General features: G+C 36.5%; 1 protein-coding gene across 2 annotated transcripts in view; it reads right to left on the bottom strand.

Moving 5' to 3' along the window:
* The window catches only part of OMA1 (OMA1 zinc metallopeptidase), an 85,835-nt gene that overhangs the window by 45,731 nt on the left and 23,354 nt on the right, over window positions 1–16,750 (bottom strand). For both annotated transcript variants that reach the window (XM_039237887.1, XM_039237893.1), the window contains exons 6-7: window positions 14,221–14,349; window positions 9,325–9,399 (exon numbers count right to left, since the gene is read on the bottom strand). In XM_039237887.1, the coding sequence (XP_039093818.1) occupies window positions 9,325–9,399; window positions 14,221–14,349 (204 nt within the window). The remainder of the gene's footprint in view (window positions 1–9,324; window positions 9,400–14,220; window positions 14,350–16,750) is intronic.

Below are 16,750 nucleotides of genomic sequence, written 5' to 3'. Positions count from 1 at the left end.
TCTTTAACCTCCATGTTTTTGGAGGTTTTCCAGACTTCTTCCTGTGATTGATTTCAAGTTTCAAAGCCCTATGATCTGAGAGTGTGCATGGAATTCTTTTATTTTTAATGTTTATTTATTTTTGAGAGAGAGAGTGTGAGCAGGGGAGGGACAGAAAGCGAGGGAGACAGAATCTGAAGCAGGCTCCAGGCTCTGAGCTGTCAGCACAGAGTCTGATGCGGGGCTCTAACTCACAAACCATGAGATCATGACCTGAGCCGAAGTCAGACACTTAACCGACTAGGCCACCCAGGCGCCCCAAGACTAATTCTTGACATAGACATAAATACTATGTACTGTGATCCCCATATTTGCTCCTGCTCTCTTGGCCTGGGGTCAGTTTCCTGACCACAATGTAAGGGGGAGAACCTAAGCAGAACATGGTAAGTTTGGCCAAGCTAAGGACTCAGAAGACAAAAGTTTAGGGCTTCAGGAGTAGCTAGAATTTACGGGTTAAAGCACCAGAAAGAAGCTCGCCCCAGAAATTGGCAGTTTCCTTGGATACCTTAAACTAGATTTCATCACAATTAAAAATGTTTGCTCTGCAAAAAATCAAAACCAAAGAAACAAAAAACAAAAAACAAAAAAATAATAACAAGAAAAAAACAAAAACAAGTTTGTTAGGAAAAGATGAGCCACAAATGAGGAAAAAACATTTTCTTTTTAAAAAATTTTTTAATGTTTAATGTTTATTTTGATAGAGAGATAGAACATGAGCAGGGGAGGGGCAGAGGGAGACAGAATTTGAAGCAAGCTCTAATGCAGGGCTCTAACTCAACGACTACGAGATCATGACCTGAGCTGAAGTTGGATGTTTAACCGATTGGGCCACCCAGGCGCTCCAAGGAAAAACTATTTTCAAATCACATATCAACAAATGACTGTATCCAAAATATGTAAAGAACACTCTAAAGTCCACCATAAGAAAAGAGAAAATCCTATCAGATGACAGAGAAAAAAAAATGATACTTAACCAAGGAGGAATAAAGATAACACATAAACACATAAAAACATTAGTCAGGTTATAAAAGATTAAATCTTCCATAACAAGAAATCAATTGTCTAAACTTAATGAGTCATGAAATCACAAAATAAACACATTATATAGAATTATAGCGGTAAATAACTAAGGAAGTTAAGGTGACTTTCATTTCTGGGGTGTAGGGCAGATGGGCAGTAAGGGCTGTTACTTCCCATTATGAGTTTACAATACTAAGTGACCTTCTATACTATAACAAAATGAGTGGCCACACATGCAAATATATATATATTTTTAAAGGGGAGTATGGTTCAAAGTGTCAAATGCTACTAAGAGAAAGAACAAGATAAAAAAGTATGGTATCTGACAACATGGAGGTAGACAAGTTGATACTGTGAAATATAATTGTGGTAGAGGGATAAGATCAGAAACAAAACTGACTCTGAAATCATACACACTTGGGTTTGAATAATGATTTTACCATTTTGCACCTATAAAAAAGTAACTTAACTTGTCTGAGCTTCAGTTCCTCTATCAATAAAATGGAGATAATGATATTAATAACTACCTCATGAAGCTACTAAGGGATTAGGTTAGACAACACATAAAATTTAAGCTCAGTTATTAGAATATATTAAGTATTGGGGTATCTGGTTAATATTATTAATATATACTAATAAGTATATTAACTCAGTTAAATGTCCAACTTTGGCTCAGGTCATGATCACGTGGTTTGTGTGTTCAAGCCCCACACTGTGCTCTGTGCTGATAGCTGGGAGCCTGGGGTCTGCTTCATATTCTGTGTCTCCCTCTTTCTCTGACCGTCCCCTGATCATGTTGTCTCTCTCCCTCTCTCAAAAATGAACATTAAAAAAAGAATATAGTAAGTATTAAATGGCAGATAATGGTGTTATTATCTAAACAGGTGATATCATAGGATAAATGGTAGTATAAATATAATATTTGAGGTTCTTAAACTGTTTCTCCCTTTTGATAGGAAATAAAAACGTGTACTCAGAGATGGTATTTTTATATCCTAAGTGCTCCATAACAAAGATATTACTTATGACTTAACATATGTAGCAATATCATTTTCTCTTTTGAACTAAATATAATATCACAACTAGCAAAAGATTATCTAGTCCACATCACAATATTTAGATGTACTTTTGAAAATGATAGTTTTCTCATTCCAGATGTACTTTCTTAAAAAATATATGGTTTGCATATTATAAATACTCAAAAGAATAGAATTAGAGAAAAATTTAACTTACCAAGTCACCCAAAAATACAAAACTGGCATTTGATCACTCAAAGTAATAATTCTCAAACCTGCCTAGAAAGCAGAATTGCTTGGGAGTTTTTAAACATACTTATATTCAAGGTCTCATCATCTAGCTACTGACAGAATTTCCAAGTGTGGGGCCTAGAATATGTATTTTTAAAATCTATTGAGAAAAACATTTAAAAAAAGTCAATCTCAAAAGAAAAAATAAAATAGCCAATAAAAAGGAAAGAAACATTCTCCACATTACTACGAGGCAAGAAAATGCAAATTTTTAATTAAAGGCAATGAGATTCCATTTTTTGTCCAAATTAACAAAAAATTAAAGATACTAAAAATAGTGCTGATATGCACATGAGAGAAACAACATTCTGATATGCACTGGTTAAGATTTGCTACAACATTCTGTAATAACTGGGAGTATCTTTTTTTTTTTTTTTTTTTTTTAAGAGAGAGGGAGAGTACGAGTTGAGGACAGGTGGAGGAAGAGGGAAAGAGAGAATCAAGCAGACTCCATGCCTCGTGCAGAACCCTATCGGCCTGAATCTCACAACTGTGAGATCATGCCTCAGTTAAAATCAAGAGTCAGATCCAGGCACCCCTGGGAGTGTCTTTTAAAAATAAAAAGCCAATGCCAGAAAAGTACAAAGAACATAAGGATATGTGTATAAGGATGCCAAATGCTGAATTATTTGCAATTTAAACAGTAACAAAAAACTCTGGAAATAACCCAAGCTCATTAACAGATACATGATTAAATGAATTAGTGGCACTACGGAATATTGAATCGCTATTAAAAAGACTAAGTTAGAGACTTCCTCTTCCAGCAATGATGGAGTAAATAAATTATAGCAGACCAATGTTCCTATCAAACACAATTGGAAAATCTATTAGGTGAAAGGGACTAAGAGGTAAAAACTCCAGCTATACAATAAATAAATCATGGGGATATCATGTTCAGTATAGGAAACATAGTCAATAATACTGTAGTAACTTTGGCAACAGACGGTCACTATACTTACCATACTTACCAATGGGATTATTTTGTAATGCACGAAAATACTGCATCAATATGACATACACCTGAAACTAATAGGATACTGTATGCCAATTTTACTTCAACAACAACAACAACAAAATAGAAAATCTGGATAAAACATAAATATTATTTGTTCCAAGGTCCTGGAGAGTTACCGAGTCAGCCAATACTAGAAAAGCCAAAATCCAGGAAGAAGGAAAGCTCAGGGAGGGGAGTCTCATCTGCGTGTTGCTTTTGCTTTCAGCAAAATCTATTAAATTCTAAGGAGCCAGAGGCTGAGAAAACTAGCAGAACTCAAGAGAAATCCAAGCAGAAAGAGGTGGTTAAGGAGCACTTACAGCTGTCTAGCAGGACTAAAGAGCCAAAACTTACAAGTCAGGCTTGACAAGGTGGCCAAATTTGAGAAGTCGAGATTTGAAAGACAGGAGGGCAAAGACAACAGCGGATGCCAGTTCACTACGGCATCTATCAATTCTCAAGCCCGCACAGGGCACATTTTAAAATAAAACATGGATGAAAACTGAGATTTCAACATCCGCATGGTGCTGGCAGAACAAAAAACTGAAGTTCAAAAACCCCTACGGAGAAGGAACTTAGTCAATACTCCATGCCATCAGGAGACTTCCCAAACAGCAATACCCTTATAAATGAAGGTGGAGTAGAAGCAAATTGAAACTTACGAAGACTCAGCTCAGGCTGTGACTGATGACGTAATCTGCTCTATTCTAGTTGTTCCCCAGGCTAAAGGGGGATTCCTGAGGATGGAAGAAATTATCATTCAGAGCCAACTGTACTGTTCATATGAAATGTTCAGAATTCAGTCAAAAATGGGCAAAGCATACCAAGAAACAAGATCAAAGGCAAAAACCAGACAAAAGAAACAGACCAAAGATCATAAAAATAATAGTTAATACACAAAGTTTTAAAAAATATGATAAACATATTCAAAAAATATGAAAAAAATTATGACAAAACAGAATTTCACCAGAGAAATGAAATTTATAAAAGAGAATCAAATGGAAATTCTAGAATGGAAAAATACAGTAACTAAAATTTAGAAGTCAAAGATAAATGGCATAAGGGACATAGCTGAAAGTAAGATTAGTGAACTATAAGACAGCGATGCTAAAACGTGTGTTATCTGTGGAAGCCATGAGCCAGATCTGCTAACAGTCAAATTATTTTAATCTTAGGTACTAGCACATCCCAACAATCTGTACTATTCTCAGGTGTGACAGTTCAGGAGTGAATATGGTTTGAACTTACTCATGTTCAGAGGGTGTCTGAAATGGAGAACTAGGTAGACCTATCTACTCAGAGCCTAAACATGGCCCTAAAGTAAATTGCTTGATGAAACAAGAAACTGGATCCCAAATATTACAGCCAGAGAATTTTTAAAACATGTCCATATTCAAGTGGAGATCAAAGAAGCTCAATTAAAAGAGCTATGGACTGAGCAAAGCTTCTTTTTAAAAAAAGGGCTGCCTTGAAAATTATGACTTAAACTTTGGAAGAACCAAGGTGATTGGCAGTAGGAGGAATCACAACATGTGCAACTCCTTAAATAAAAATACATTAACTTTTGGGGCGCCTGGGTGGCTCAGGCAATGAAGTGTCTGACTTCTATTCAGGTCATGACTTCACGGTTTGTGAGTTCCAGTCTCATGAGTTCGAGTCCTGCATCGGGCTCTGTGCTGTCAGCTCTCTTTCTCAAAAATAAATAAACATTTTAAAAAGATATTAAAAAAACATATTAACTCTTTTTTTTAAAAATTTAATGTTTATTTATTTTTGAGAGAGAGACAGAGCTCAAGCAAGGGAGGGGCAGAGAGAGAGACACAGAATCTGAAGCAGGCTCTGAGCTGTCAAAACAGGGCCCGACGCAGGCTCGAATGCATGAGACTAGAACTCACAAACCGTGAGGTCATGACCTGACCTGAAGTTGGATGCTTAACCAACTGAGCTCCCCAGATGCCCCTGTATTAACTTCTAAATAAATAAATAAAATATATCTGTGGAACACAGTATCCTTGAGACATTAAAAAGATAGTAAGGGAGGGGGGCACCTGGGTGACTTAGACAGTTAACTGTCTGACTCTTGGTTTTGGCTCAGGGTATGATGTCACATGAGTTCCAGCCCCTGGGTGGCTCAGATGGTTAAGTGTCCAACTCTTGGTTTTGGCTCAGGGCACAGTGTCACAGTTTCGTGAATTCAAGCCACCTGGTTGGCTCAGACGGTTAAGTGTCCGACTCTTGGTTTCAGCTAAGGGCATAGTATCACAGTTTCATGAGTTCAAGCCACCTGGGTGGCTCACATGGTTAAGTGTCTGACTCTTGGTTTCAGCTCAGGGTACGATATCACGGTTTCGTGAGTTGAAGCCCCTGGGTAGCTTAGGCAGTTAAATGTCTAACTCTTGGTTTCAACTCAGGGCATGATGTCACAGTTTAGTGAGTTGGAGCCCCACGTGGGGTTCTATGTTGGCAGTGTGCAGCCTGCTTGGGATTCTTTCTCCCTCCCTCCCTCCCTGCTCCTCCCCCACTCATGCTGTCTCTGTCTTCTCAAAATAAATAAACTTAAAAAAAATACATATATGGTAAAGATAACAAACTGATGGCTGACAACAGAGAAGGGGGTAACGGGACAGGCAAAACAGATGAAGGAGCAAGAGAAACAGGCTTCCAGTTATGGAATGAATAAATCACAGAATGAAAGGTACACCATAGAGAATATAGTCAGTGGTACTGTGACAACATCGCATGGTGACAGATGGGAGCTACACTTACAGTGAGCATAACATACAGTTGTAGAATTTCTGTCTTGTATACGTTAAACTAATGTAATATTGTGTCAACTACAAAAAAAATACAAACTACAAATATATATGTATACTAGGAAACTTTAGACTAATAATGTTGAGAATTTAAATAAAACATAAGTTCCTAGAAAAACAAAACTTATAAAACCTGACACAAAACAGAAAAATGTGAATAGTTCTATATCTATTAAAGACATTTTAGAATCCATAACTAAAGGCCATCCCACAAAGAAATCTATAGGCCCAGGGCACCTAAGTGGCTCCGTTGGCTAAGCATCCAACTATTAATCTTGGCTCAGGTCATGTTCTTGGCTCAGGTCATGATCTCTCAATTCGTTGAGTTCAAGCCTCGTGTCAGGCTACACATGATCAGTGCAGAGCCTGCCTAGGATTCTCTCTCTTCCCTCCCCTGCTCACTTGCTCTTTCTCGCTCTCTCTCAAAATAAATAAACTTAAAAGAAATCTGTATGGCTTTTACCCACTTCTGAACATTTAAAAAATAAATATCACTAACGTTACACAAACTCTTCCAGAGAAAAGCAAAAACACTTCCCAACTCATTTTATGAAGCTGACATAATCTCAATACCAAAACCTGACAGGATCTTACAAGAAAATGCCAAGCCATTATCTCTTAGGAATATAGATACAAACATTCTATTCTAAGCTAAACATTAGCAAACCAACTTCAGTAATATATTGGGAGAACAATATAATTGATAAAATTGGGTTTATTACAAAAATAAAAGTCCTAGTGTATAAAAAAAATCAGTATAGTTTGCCACATTAAGAGATTAAAGGAAAAAAATTATATAGTCACCAATATAAAAATGTATTTGTTATTCATATTTTTAAAAAATCTCTTAGCAGATTAGAAATAGAAACTCTTCTAAAAAGTCAGATTAAAAGAAAAACCACTTAGACATCAGAATGGTGAAATACGGTCATGAAGAAACAAAGGTGCTCACCATCAACATTTTACTGAAGTTTCCAGCCATTGCAGTAAGGTAAAAAACAAAAACAAAACAAAAAAACAAAACAAAACAAAAAAATCCAGAAAGTACACATACTGGAAAGGAAGAACTAAATTTCTCATTATTCACAGGCAGCATAAATGTGTATATATAACATCTAAAAGAATCTACACACTACTAGAATTAAATGAATTTGGCAAGGTTGTTAGACACAAGGTGATTTATAAAAAACAAAGTGCATTTCTATATATGAGGAAGTTTATTAATTTTTTTAATGTTTTAGTTATTTTTGAGACAGAGATGGAGTGTGAATGGGGTAGGGAAAGAGAGAGAGGAAGACACAGAATCTAAAGCAGGCTTCAGGCTCTGAGCTGTCAGTACAGAGCTCTATGCAGGGCTTGAACTCACAAACCATGAGACCATGATCTGAGCCGAAGTCAGACACCCAACCGACTGAGCCACCCAGGTGCCCCATGAGGAAGTTTATTCTTTAAATAACACTTTACAGTTAAAATGTCAAATATTTAGCAATAAATCTAACAAAAGATGAATAACTCCTATACATATACACACATAAACATTTAAAAACATCACTAAAATTATAAGAACATCTATATAAATGGACAAATATATCACTCATGGAATGGAAGGTTTAATATTATTTTTTTAAGTGTTTATTTATTTTGAGAGAGAGAGGACGGGCGAAGAGCAGAGAGAGATGGAGACAGAGAATCTCAAGTAGGCCCCATGCTGTCAGTGCAGAGCCTGATGCAGGGCTCAATCTCACACCCCTGAGATCATAACTTGAGTTGAAATCCAGAGGGAGATTCTCAACCAACTGAGCCACCCACACTTCCCAGGGAGACTCAATATGATTGACAGTAGTCAACTATCCCCAAATTCACCCAGTTCTAATAGAAATCCCAAGCATGCTTTTAAATAGGCATGTAATTTGATAAGCTAATTCTGAAATTCAAATGGAAAGGAAAAGGACTAAGAACAGCCAAGTCAATCTTGCAGGGCAACACTGGAGGACAGAAGCTATCAGACAGATGTCTTACTATAAAGCTTCTGTGACAACGTGGTATTGGCTCAGAGACAGATAACAGGCCAGGAGGATACAACAGGGAGTCCAGAAACAGACTTCTATGTGGCCTCCCACATTTATGGCAAAGAGACACTGAAGAATAATGGAAAAAGATAACTCTTCGATAAACAGTCCTAAGGCTATTAGATATCCACATGGGAAAAAAATTATCTTGACTTCTTCCTCAGATTATATTTTAAAAAGCTAATAAAACAATAAGCTTCTTGGAAACGAAACAGGAACAACTGACTGAAAGAGACCAAGATTTCTTAACCAGACACAAAACCCTCTTACCTTTATAGCCAGTCTGTGGTCCACTATTTGGGAACCTCTTAATCTATGCAGTCAGATAATTCACTTAATTCTTATTACATAACATTCAAATAACTACTTTTGCTTTTGTGAACAGGAGTATCTTCATTTATGAAATTAAGTCCATAATACTCCTAACTAGAAGCTCACATAATACTTTTTATAGCTAGGACCTTTTAACAACTAGTGGAAACTCAACAAAGAATCAAATACAATTTGAATTTATTGTACAAAGTAGCATTGTTTTTACTCATTTTTAAAAATTCAATTCTACTTCCAATATTAAATTCCACTAATAATACTCAATTATCACAGACAAAAAATAGGAGCCAGGCATGAAGTACCCTGTAAAGGAGACATGAACAAGGCCAACCTAAATCATAGTAAAGGCCCAGGGCTGCTCTCTGTGGCTAGCAAAAGTCATTAGCTGCAACAAAAATCATCTCAAAAAGAGTAATAAGTCTGCTCCTCTACCATTTATTTAAATGGTAAAAATCCAGTCTGCTCATTTAGAATCATAGCTACAATAGCATAAACCTTTCTCGGAGGGAGGAAAAACAGTCTTACGTTATTTTATTCAGAAAAACCTTCTTAGATCACTGAAACAAGGGAGAATAGTAAAATAAAGATAGTTTATTAGTTTCCAGAGGGCACAAATTTAAAAAGGTATCAATGAAAAATTTCATACAGCCCAGTTCTCATTCTCTGCTCGTACCACAGCTCATTAAGACAATGTATATTTATCTTTTACTGTGTGAAGGATACTGTGTAGTCTCAACTACTAAACATTTTACCTTTGCAGCAAGCTGTAGTCCAATTTTGTCAGCTTCAGCCTCCAATGTTCTACTGTATGGTCTATCAAACATATACTAAGAAGAAATAAGAAAGAGAAGTTCCATTAAGGATATTTATTTCACAACAAAAGAAGTAGCAAAGGGCTATTTTTAAAATTAATTTCATGGAGTATCTAGGATATAGGTTTTATGCTCACCATGACTGACACTTAAAGAACACCATGGGAGGGGCACCTGGGTGGCTCAGTCGGTTAAGCATCTGACTTTGGCTCAGATCATGATCTCATGGTTCATGGGTTCGAGCCTCACGTTCGACTCTGTGCTGACAGCTCAGGGCCTGGAGCCTGCTTTGGATTCTCTATCTCCAGCTCTCTCTGTCCCTTCCCTGCTCATGTTCTCTCATTCACTCTCTCTCTCTCTCTCTCTCTCAAAAATAAATAAACATTTAAAAAAAAATTTTTTTAAATGTTTTTTTATTTATTTCTAGGAGAGAGAGAGACAGCGTGAGCAGGGGAGGGTCAGAGAGAGAGGGAGTCACAGACTGAAACAGGCTCCAGGCTCTGAGCTGGCAGTCAGCACAGAGCCCGACGCGGGGCTCGAACCCACGAACCACAAGATCATGACCTAAGCGAAAGTCAAGACGCTTAACCGACTAAGCCACCCAGGCGCCCCTAAAAAATTTTTTTAAAAAGTACCTGACTCTTGATTTCAGCTCAGGTCATGATCTCACAGTTTAAGCCCTGCCTCAGGCTCTGCGCTGACAGTGCAGGGCCTGCTTGAGATTCTCTCTCTGTCCCTTCTCCATACTCACTCTCTCTCTCTCTCTCTTCTCTTAAAAAAGTACACAAACATTATAAAAAAAAAAAAAAAGAACACCATGGTATAAAACATGAAGTACAGTCTTTATTACCTCCATCAGAGATTAATATTTTAAAAACATAAAAAGAATATTTAAAAATTTATGCCTATAGACTTCTAGAGAGTCTACAGTATCATATGGAGTAGAGGCCCCCCTTCCACACAGTTTCAATTTCCATGGCTTGAGTTACCCACTCAACTGCCGTCTGGAAGCAGATGGTCCCCCCACATACTGTCAGAAGGTCTATAGCAGCCTAACACTACGTCACAGTGCCTACGTCGCTCACATCACTTCATCTCACCACACAGGCATTTTATCACCTCACATCATCACAAGAAGATGGGGAATACAGTACAGTAAGATACTCTGAGAAGGCCACACTCACATAACATTTTTTACAGTATATTATTATAACTGTTCTATTTTATTATTGTTGTTCATCTCTTATTTATGTGCTTAACTTATAAACTTTTACCATCACTATGTACAGGAAAAAACACACTACAAATAGGATTTGGTACTATCTGAGGCTTTAGGAATCCACTGGGGTCTTGGAATATATCCCACCCTCCTTCCACCCCATTGGTAATATTGGGGGAGGGGCTACTACTATACAGGTATCCCTCTCTTTTGAAAAGTTTGCCTTATGCTACTTTGCTTTTACAAAAGACCTACATTAGTACCTGTTTTCACTAACCAAAAGAAATCCAAAGAGTACGTTTGTCTTTATGAAGAAGCCTAAAAGCAAAGTGACATAACATGAACTTAAGAAAGGGGAGGATACCCGCACTTCTACTTTCCAGTTACAATCTTTACCTTCTGTGCAGAGGATTCCCTAAGAAAGCTTCCTAATGCAAGCTTTTAATATGACCAAGGAACATTCTGATGTTGCAAGTTTTAAAAGAAAATTGAAGAAATAAGGCTATATAATAACCACTGACCCTACTAGGGAATTTATTTCAGAAAATTAACCAGAGAGCAGAATTTTCTTTCTTTGATAAATTATCTTAATTCTGTCTTTCTAAGTATTGATTAGTTAGGAAAACGAAATTTTCTTCCAACTTCAATAAAAAAATACAAATAGATATCGTAACTTTAACTTTCTTAATTACTTGTATTTATGTGAATGCTCTCCAGTTAAAATTTTAATTTCCAGTAAGTACTAAAATTTGTAGGAGATGGATCAATAAGCAGGACTTTTGAGAACAGAGCTATTAATAGGGAAACAATTTCTCAGAGGCAGCTACAGGTCAGTGATGTCTAGAAATAATATAATCAGTCTAGTATATGACCACTAGCTATGAGTTTCTTCCTTCTGGATCATGTCTTTTTTAGGTTGTTGAACTATATTATATAGTGTCTTCACTCTCAATGAGCAGTCTGCAGGAGTCCATCAAGTCTACTGACAGTATAACTGGTTTAAAATACTGGATTTTGTTTCAAAGGACAGAAGTTTACATTTAAGTCTAAATGCTGACACTTATTAACAGTTAACCCTCAGCTAATTGTTTAACCCCTCTAAGCCCAGTAGCATCATATGTAAAATGGAGTAGCACGGCACCAACCCCCTAAAGCTGCAGATAGGATAAAATGAACAAATAATAATAACTCCTATTTATTGAGTCCTCATTTTGTACGAGGTACCGTGCTAAGTGCTTTAAATCACTGGTTCTCAACTGGATGCGATTTTGTCCCCCAGAGACATATGAGAATGTTTGGAGACATTTTTGATCATCACAACTGTTTGGGGGAAAAATGCTACTGGCATCTAATGGGCAGAGATCAGATGCTTACAGTAGCTGTTTCGAGGCTACTAAACATCCTGCAATGCAGAGGACAATTCCTCACAACAAAGAATTATCCAGTCCAAAACATCAGTAGTACTTAGATTAAGAGATCCTACTTTAGGGACGCCTGGGTGGCTCAGGCAAATAGGCGTCCGACTCTTGATTTCGGCTCAGGTCATGATCTCAAGGTTTGTGGGTTTAAGCCCTGCATTGAGATTCTCATTGAACCTGTGGAACCTGCTTGGGATTCTCTCTCTCACTCCCTGCACCTGCCCCCTCCTCTCAAAATGAATATAAACTTCAAAATAAAAAGATCCTATTTTAAATGTATCATTAAACCAATAACAGTGCTTTGAGTTAGCCAGTATTATGCCAGTTTATAGATGAAGAAACTGAGACCTGTAGTGAAGTAACCTGCTCAGGTTCTATAGAACTTAGGTCTAACAGCCTAAATTCAAACATAGGTCCATCTGCTCACAGCCTGTATTCTTAACCTCTGTACATAATTAATCTATAGTGCTTATCCTAATGCCTAACATATGGTAGGCACTCAATACATATTAGCTATTGTAATTATTACTAATTAATACCTGGTAGCATGCTATGAGGACTGCTATATTATATCTAAATCTTAAAATTACAAAAATAGAGGACTCTCCAATGGTTATGAAAAGGCCCCTGCTTCTTCCTTCATCTCTTCCTTTCTCTGGCAAATGTCAGCAATTCCTATCAGCATCCCCTCCTGCTCTTCAATCACAAGGAATGAGGCTTTCTAGAGAAACATTTCTTCATCACCAAAATCATGGGGGTAAAGAGGGCTCTTGATTTAGGGAAATAGAGTTCAAAGAGAAGTTATCACTTTATTTTTAGTTTATTATTAATTATTATATGAAGTAGCAAGATTCATCAAGTATTTTCAGTTTTTTTTAATTTTTTTATTTTTTTCAGGGAGAGAGCACAAGCGAGGAGGGGCAGAGAGAAGGAGAGACAGAATCCAAGGCAGGCTCCAAGCCATCAGCACAGAACCTGACCTGGGGCTCGAAATCCGAACAGTGAGATCATGACCTGAGCCGAGATCAAGAGCTGATACTCAACGGAGGCACACGGGTGCCCCTTCATCAAGTATTTTAAAGAAAAAGCAGCTACAGTTTATCATTCCTATGTCAAAATCTTCAGATTCCAATACAGAAAAAAGTGATGTACTGATAAATGGGGAAAAAGAACTACATTAACTCCTTTGACTTCCCAACACAAAACAGAAATAAAATTCAAAATATGAGATCCTATAACCTAAGCAATAACCATTATTTTTTCCCTTTAAGAACTTTCATTTCAATATAAATGCATCCAAATAATATCATAACACTGAATAAAAGACTTAGTTATCCAATTTCAAAAGCAATTTGTCTCAAAGAATTTTACACATTAGATTTAAACAGTACCCAGATGGCACAATGATGGGTGCTCCACAAATCATTAAATAAACAAATAACAGATTGTTCCTGAATAACCAAACCTCCCTGGACAAGAGGAAATATGTGAAGAAAGATGTAAAATAAAATAATTAATCATAGTTAACAAAGCAATTATCAAGACTGCACAACCTGCTTTCAGTACGGAAGTGTTTTGAACAAAGTGAGGGCCCCGGTAAATTTTATGATATGATCATCATTATACCTAAGTATTAAAAATGAAAGTGAACCTAGTAAGACTGTCCTTTCAGTACTGTCCAGGTCATCTTAATTTCTCTGGGAGTGAGAAGATAAGGATGGTAAAGAGGCTTCAGCCAACTCTGTGCCCATAAAAACGGACAGGTTTTAAGAGTTCTCCATCAACATGCAAATGTTTGGGAAAAGGGAGAGTCATCCAGTAAGTATACCACAATCACTATGAGAAACAAATGTTAAAAGTTTGAAGGTAAAGTGACAAAAGGAAAGAAAGGGCCTGTACCTGGGTTTTCTCTCTTTAAAACCAGTAACTATATAACCCCTGCCCCTAAATACTATGTTAGCTGAAAGCTGCTAAGCCCTTGAAACCCATCTATCTCCATCTTTCAAAAGATGTCGTATTTTCCAACTTGAATGTTCATTTTTCGGGAATATCCCCTAAAAATGAGAAAATGTAAGACTAAAACTCAGTCGCTATATTTCATGATCTGTGAGAACGCCTCTTGTATCTGTTACTTTATTGTAATCTTTAAAATATCCTCACCACATACCTCACCACACCAACTTATTATCTCACACTTACCTCCTGCAGTTTAGACTGTATCCACTGGCCCAAAAGTGCCAAACTATCTCGAGGACAAACAGCCCAAATCATTGTGAGAAAAATCATACCTAGGAAATCCAGTAAGTGAACCAAGCTAGCTTTTTCTGCCTGAGAATAAACAAAACAATGAAAATTACATTTAATAAATTAAGACAGTGTATCCTTACATTTTCTAGTTCATGATGTGTAATCACATTAAATGATTACATGTTTAACTCACCTTCACCAACTAAGATCACATGTTCTTTTTCTTCTGTGTGCTTTTTCTTTCCATTCCTTGCTTACATGTATAAACATTCATTCAACTAATATGTACTGAGCCACTTACCATCACTCAGATACAATGCCAGGTTCATAGACATGAATATGAGTTCATTAACTTATAGTTCTTATATTAACAAGCATAATAATCTTGTGAAATAGGTACAATTAGCCCTATTTTATAAAGAAACTAGGATGGGAGAAACTCAGAGAGTTGCCAAAATTCATACAGCTATTAGTAAAACTTGAAACCCAGGAAGTTTTAGTTTCTAATGGAATCATTAATTTCTTTTTAATTTTTAAATGTTTATTTATTTTTGAGACAGAGAGAGACAAAGCATGACTGGGGGAAGGGCAGAGAGAGAGAGAGAGAGAGAGAGAGAGAGAGAGAGACAGAATCTGAAGCAGGTTCCAGGCTCTGAGCTGTCAGCACAGAGCCTGATGGGGGATGTGAACTCACAAACCGTGAGATGACCTGAGCTCAAGTCAGATGCTTAACTGACTGAGCCACCCATGCAACCCTCATTAAATTTTTTTTAAAGGAAATGAATGTGCTCATTATGCTTATACCTTGTACCTTTGGATAGACTAAATACTGCTAACAAGAAAAATTCAGGAAAAGATTAGAAATTTATTTTTAATAAAAGACTTCTGGACTTCATGACCTAATATACGAAATATGATTCATTCATGCAAGTTTGCAATGTTATCACTCTGGTATTTCTCATTAGGAAATCGAGTTCTATGAAGTTTTATGTTTATAGCACTAACCAATTTTACTTAAAATACTTGTTTTAAGTAGTAATCTCTAAATACAAGTTTAATGCACTGGATTGTTCACTGTTCCCCATTAAAGGTGATTAATAAATGCTGATAATACAGAAATCATTACTTGAACGTGTAAAATATAGCTGACAACTAAAAATAATCACACAGAACACTTCTCTTAACAATATAACCTTCCCTCACAAAGCATTCTTTGCTTCATTATATGAACTGTGTGTCATGAAAAGCAATTATGGCATTATTTTAGCACAAAGGAATAAAACTACAAATGATGAAGTCATTATAGAAGAGAAAATCCTTGTTATTAATTATTAAAGAATAAAATTGCCACTACAGTCTTAGAAAAATTTAAAAAAATTTTAATATGTATTTGTGGAATGAAGAAAACATGAATACTGCTAAAAAAGACAGTGCAGATGATGTCTAAAAGGCCTCTACAAAAAATTTATTAACTATTTTCAATTTTTAAGACTACTATTTTCTTTTTATGTCTTATCTAATTAGTGTTCTGCACTGACAGAGATGACAACAATGTACTGAATGAGGCACTGAAGTAGAGGCCAGAAAAATAAACGTGTACAGAATATGAATATCTTTTAAGTGCTAAAAATGGCCAAAATTGATTTTGCAGTTATGAAGCCCTTTCTTGAAAGACAATCTTTTTCGACTGCTTAGATTTATTCTTCTATATACCTATTTAAGGAAAATGTTTTTTATACTTTTCTGTAATTCAGAAGAAATAAAGGAGATAATTACTGTTTGTGCTTCAGAGAAGCACAACTGTGGCCCACCTCAACTTATCAGTACTTTAAGGAATAGAGAGAATTTGAGATGACTTTTATGGAGATTAAGAAAATTAGCATTTCCGCTGAGAGGGGCAAGATGGCGGAGAAGTAAGGAGCTCCGTACTTGCACTCGCACCCATGCATCACACGGAAAAGATCTGAAGCCATTGGAAACCTTACAAAACCTGAGAGATTGGGAGAAAAAGGACACATAATCCACTGAGAAAGCCTTCTAACGGCTACCTCAAGAAACAAGCCAGAGTACACAAGGTGGAGAGTCCCAAATATCACTATGAATAGGAAAATAAAATAACCAAGGTCCCAACAAGAGAGACCAAGAGATACCATTCAAAAAACACTCTCTGAAAGGATAGGCCCTGGACAGTCAAAGAGTCTTCTTGGATATAGCAGTGCTCATAGATACAGAGAGCATAACAGGTCTTTAAAACTAACAAGAGCCGGGAAGCTAACTAAAATGACGAAACGAAAGAGCTCTCCTCCAAAGAAACTCCAAGAAGAAATGACAGCTAATGAACTGCTCAAAACAGATATCAGCAGCATAAATGAACAAGATTTTAGAATAATAATGGTAAAATTAATAGCTGGGCTTGAAAAAAACATAGGGGACATCAAAGAAACTATGGCTACAGACAGAATGGAAAATAAAAATAGGCATG

The sequence above is a fragment of the Hyaena hyaena genome, unplaced genomic scaffold (assembly GCF_003009895.1).
Source record: "Hyaena hyaena isolate Hyena2069 unplaced genomic scaffold, ASM300989v1 scaffold_5, whole genome shotgun sequence".
NCBI lineage: Eukaryota > Metazoa > Chordata > Mammalia > Carnivora > Hyaenidae > Hyaena > Hyaena hyaena.
This window is presented reverse-complemented; position numbering and strand designations above follow the sequence as displayed.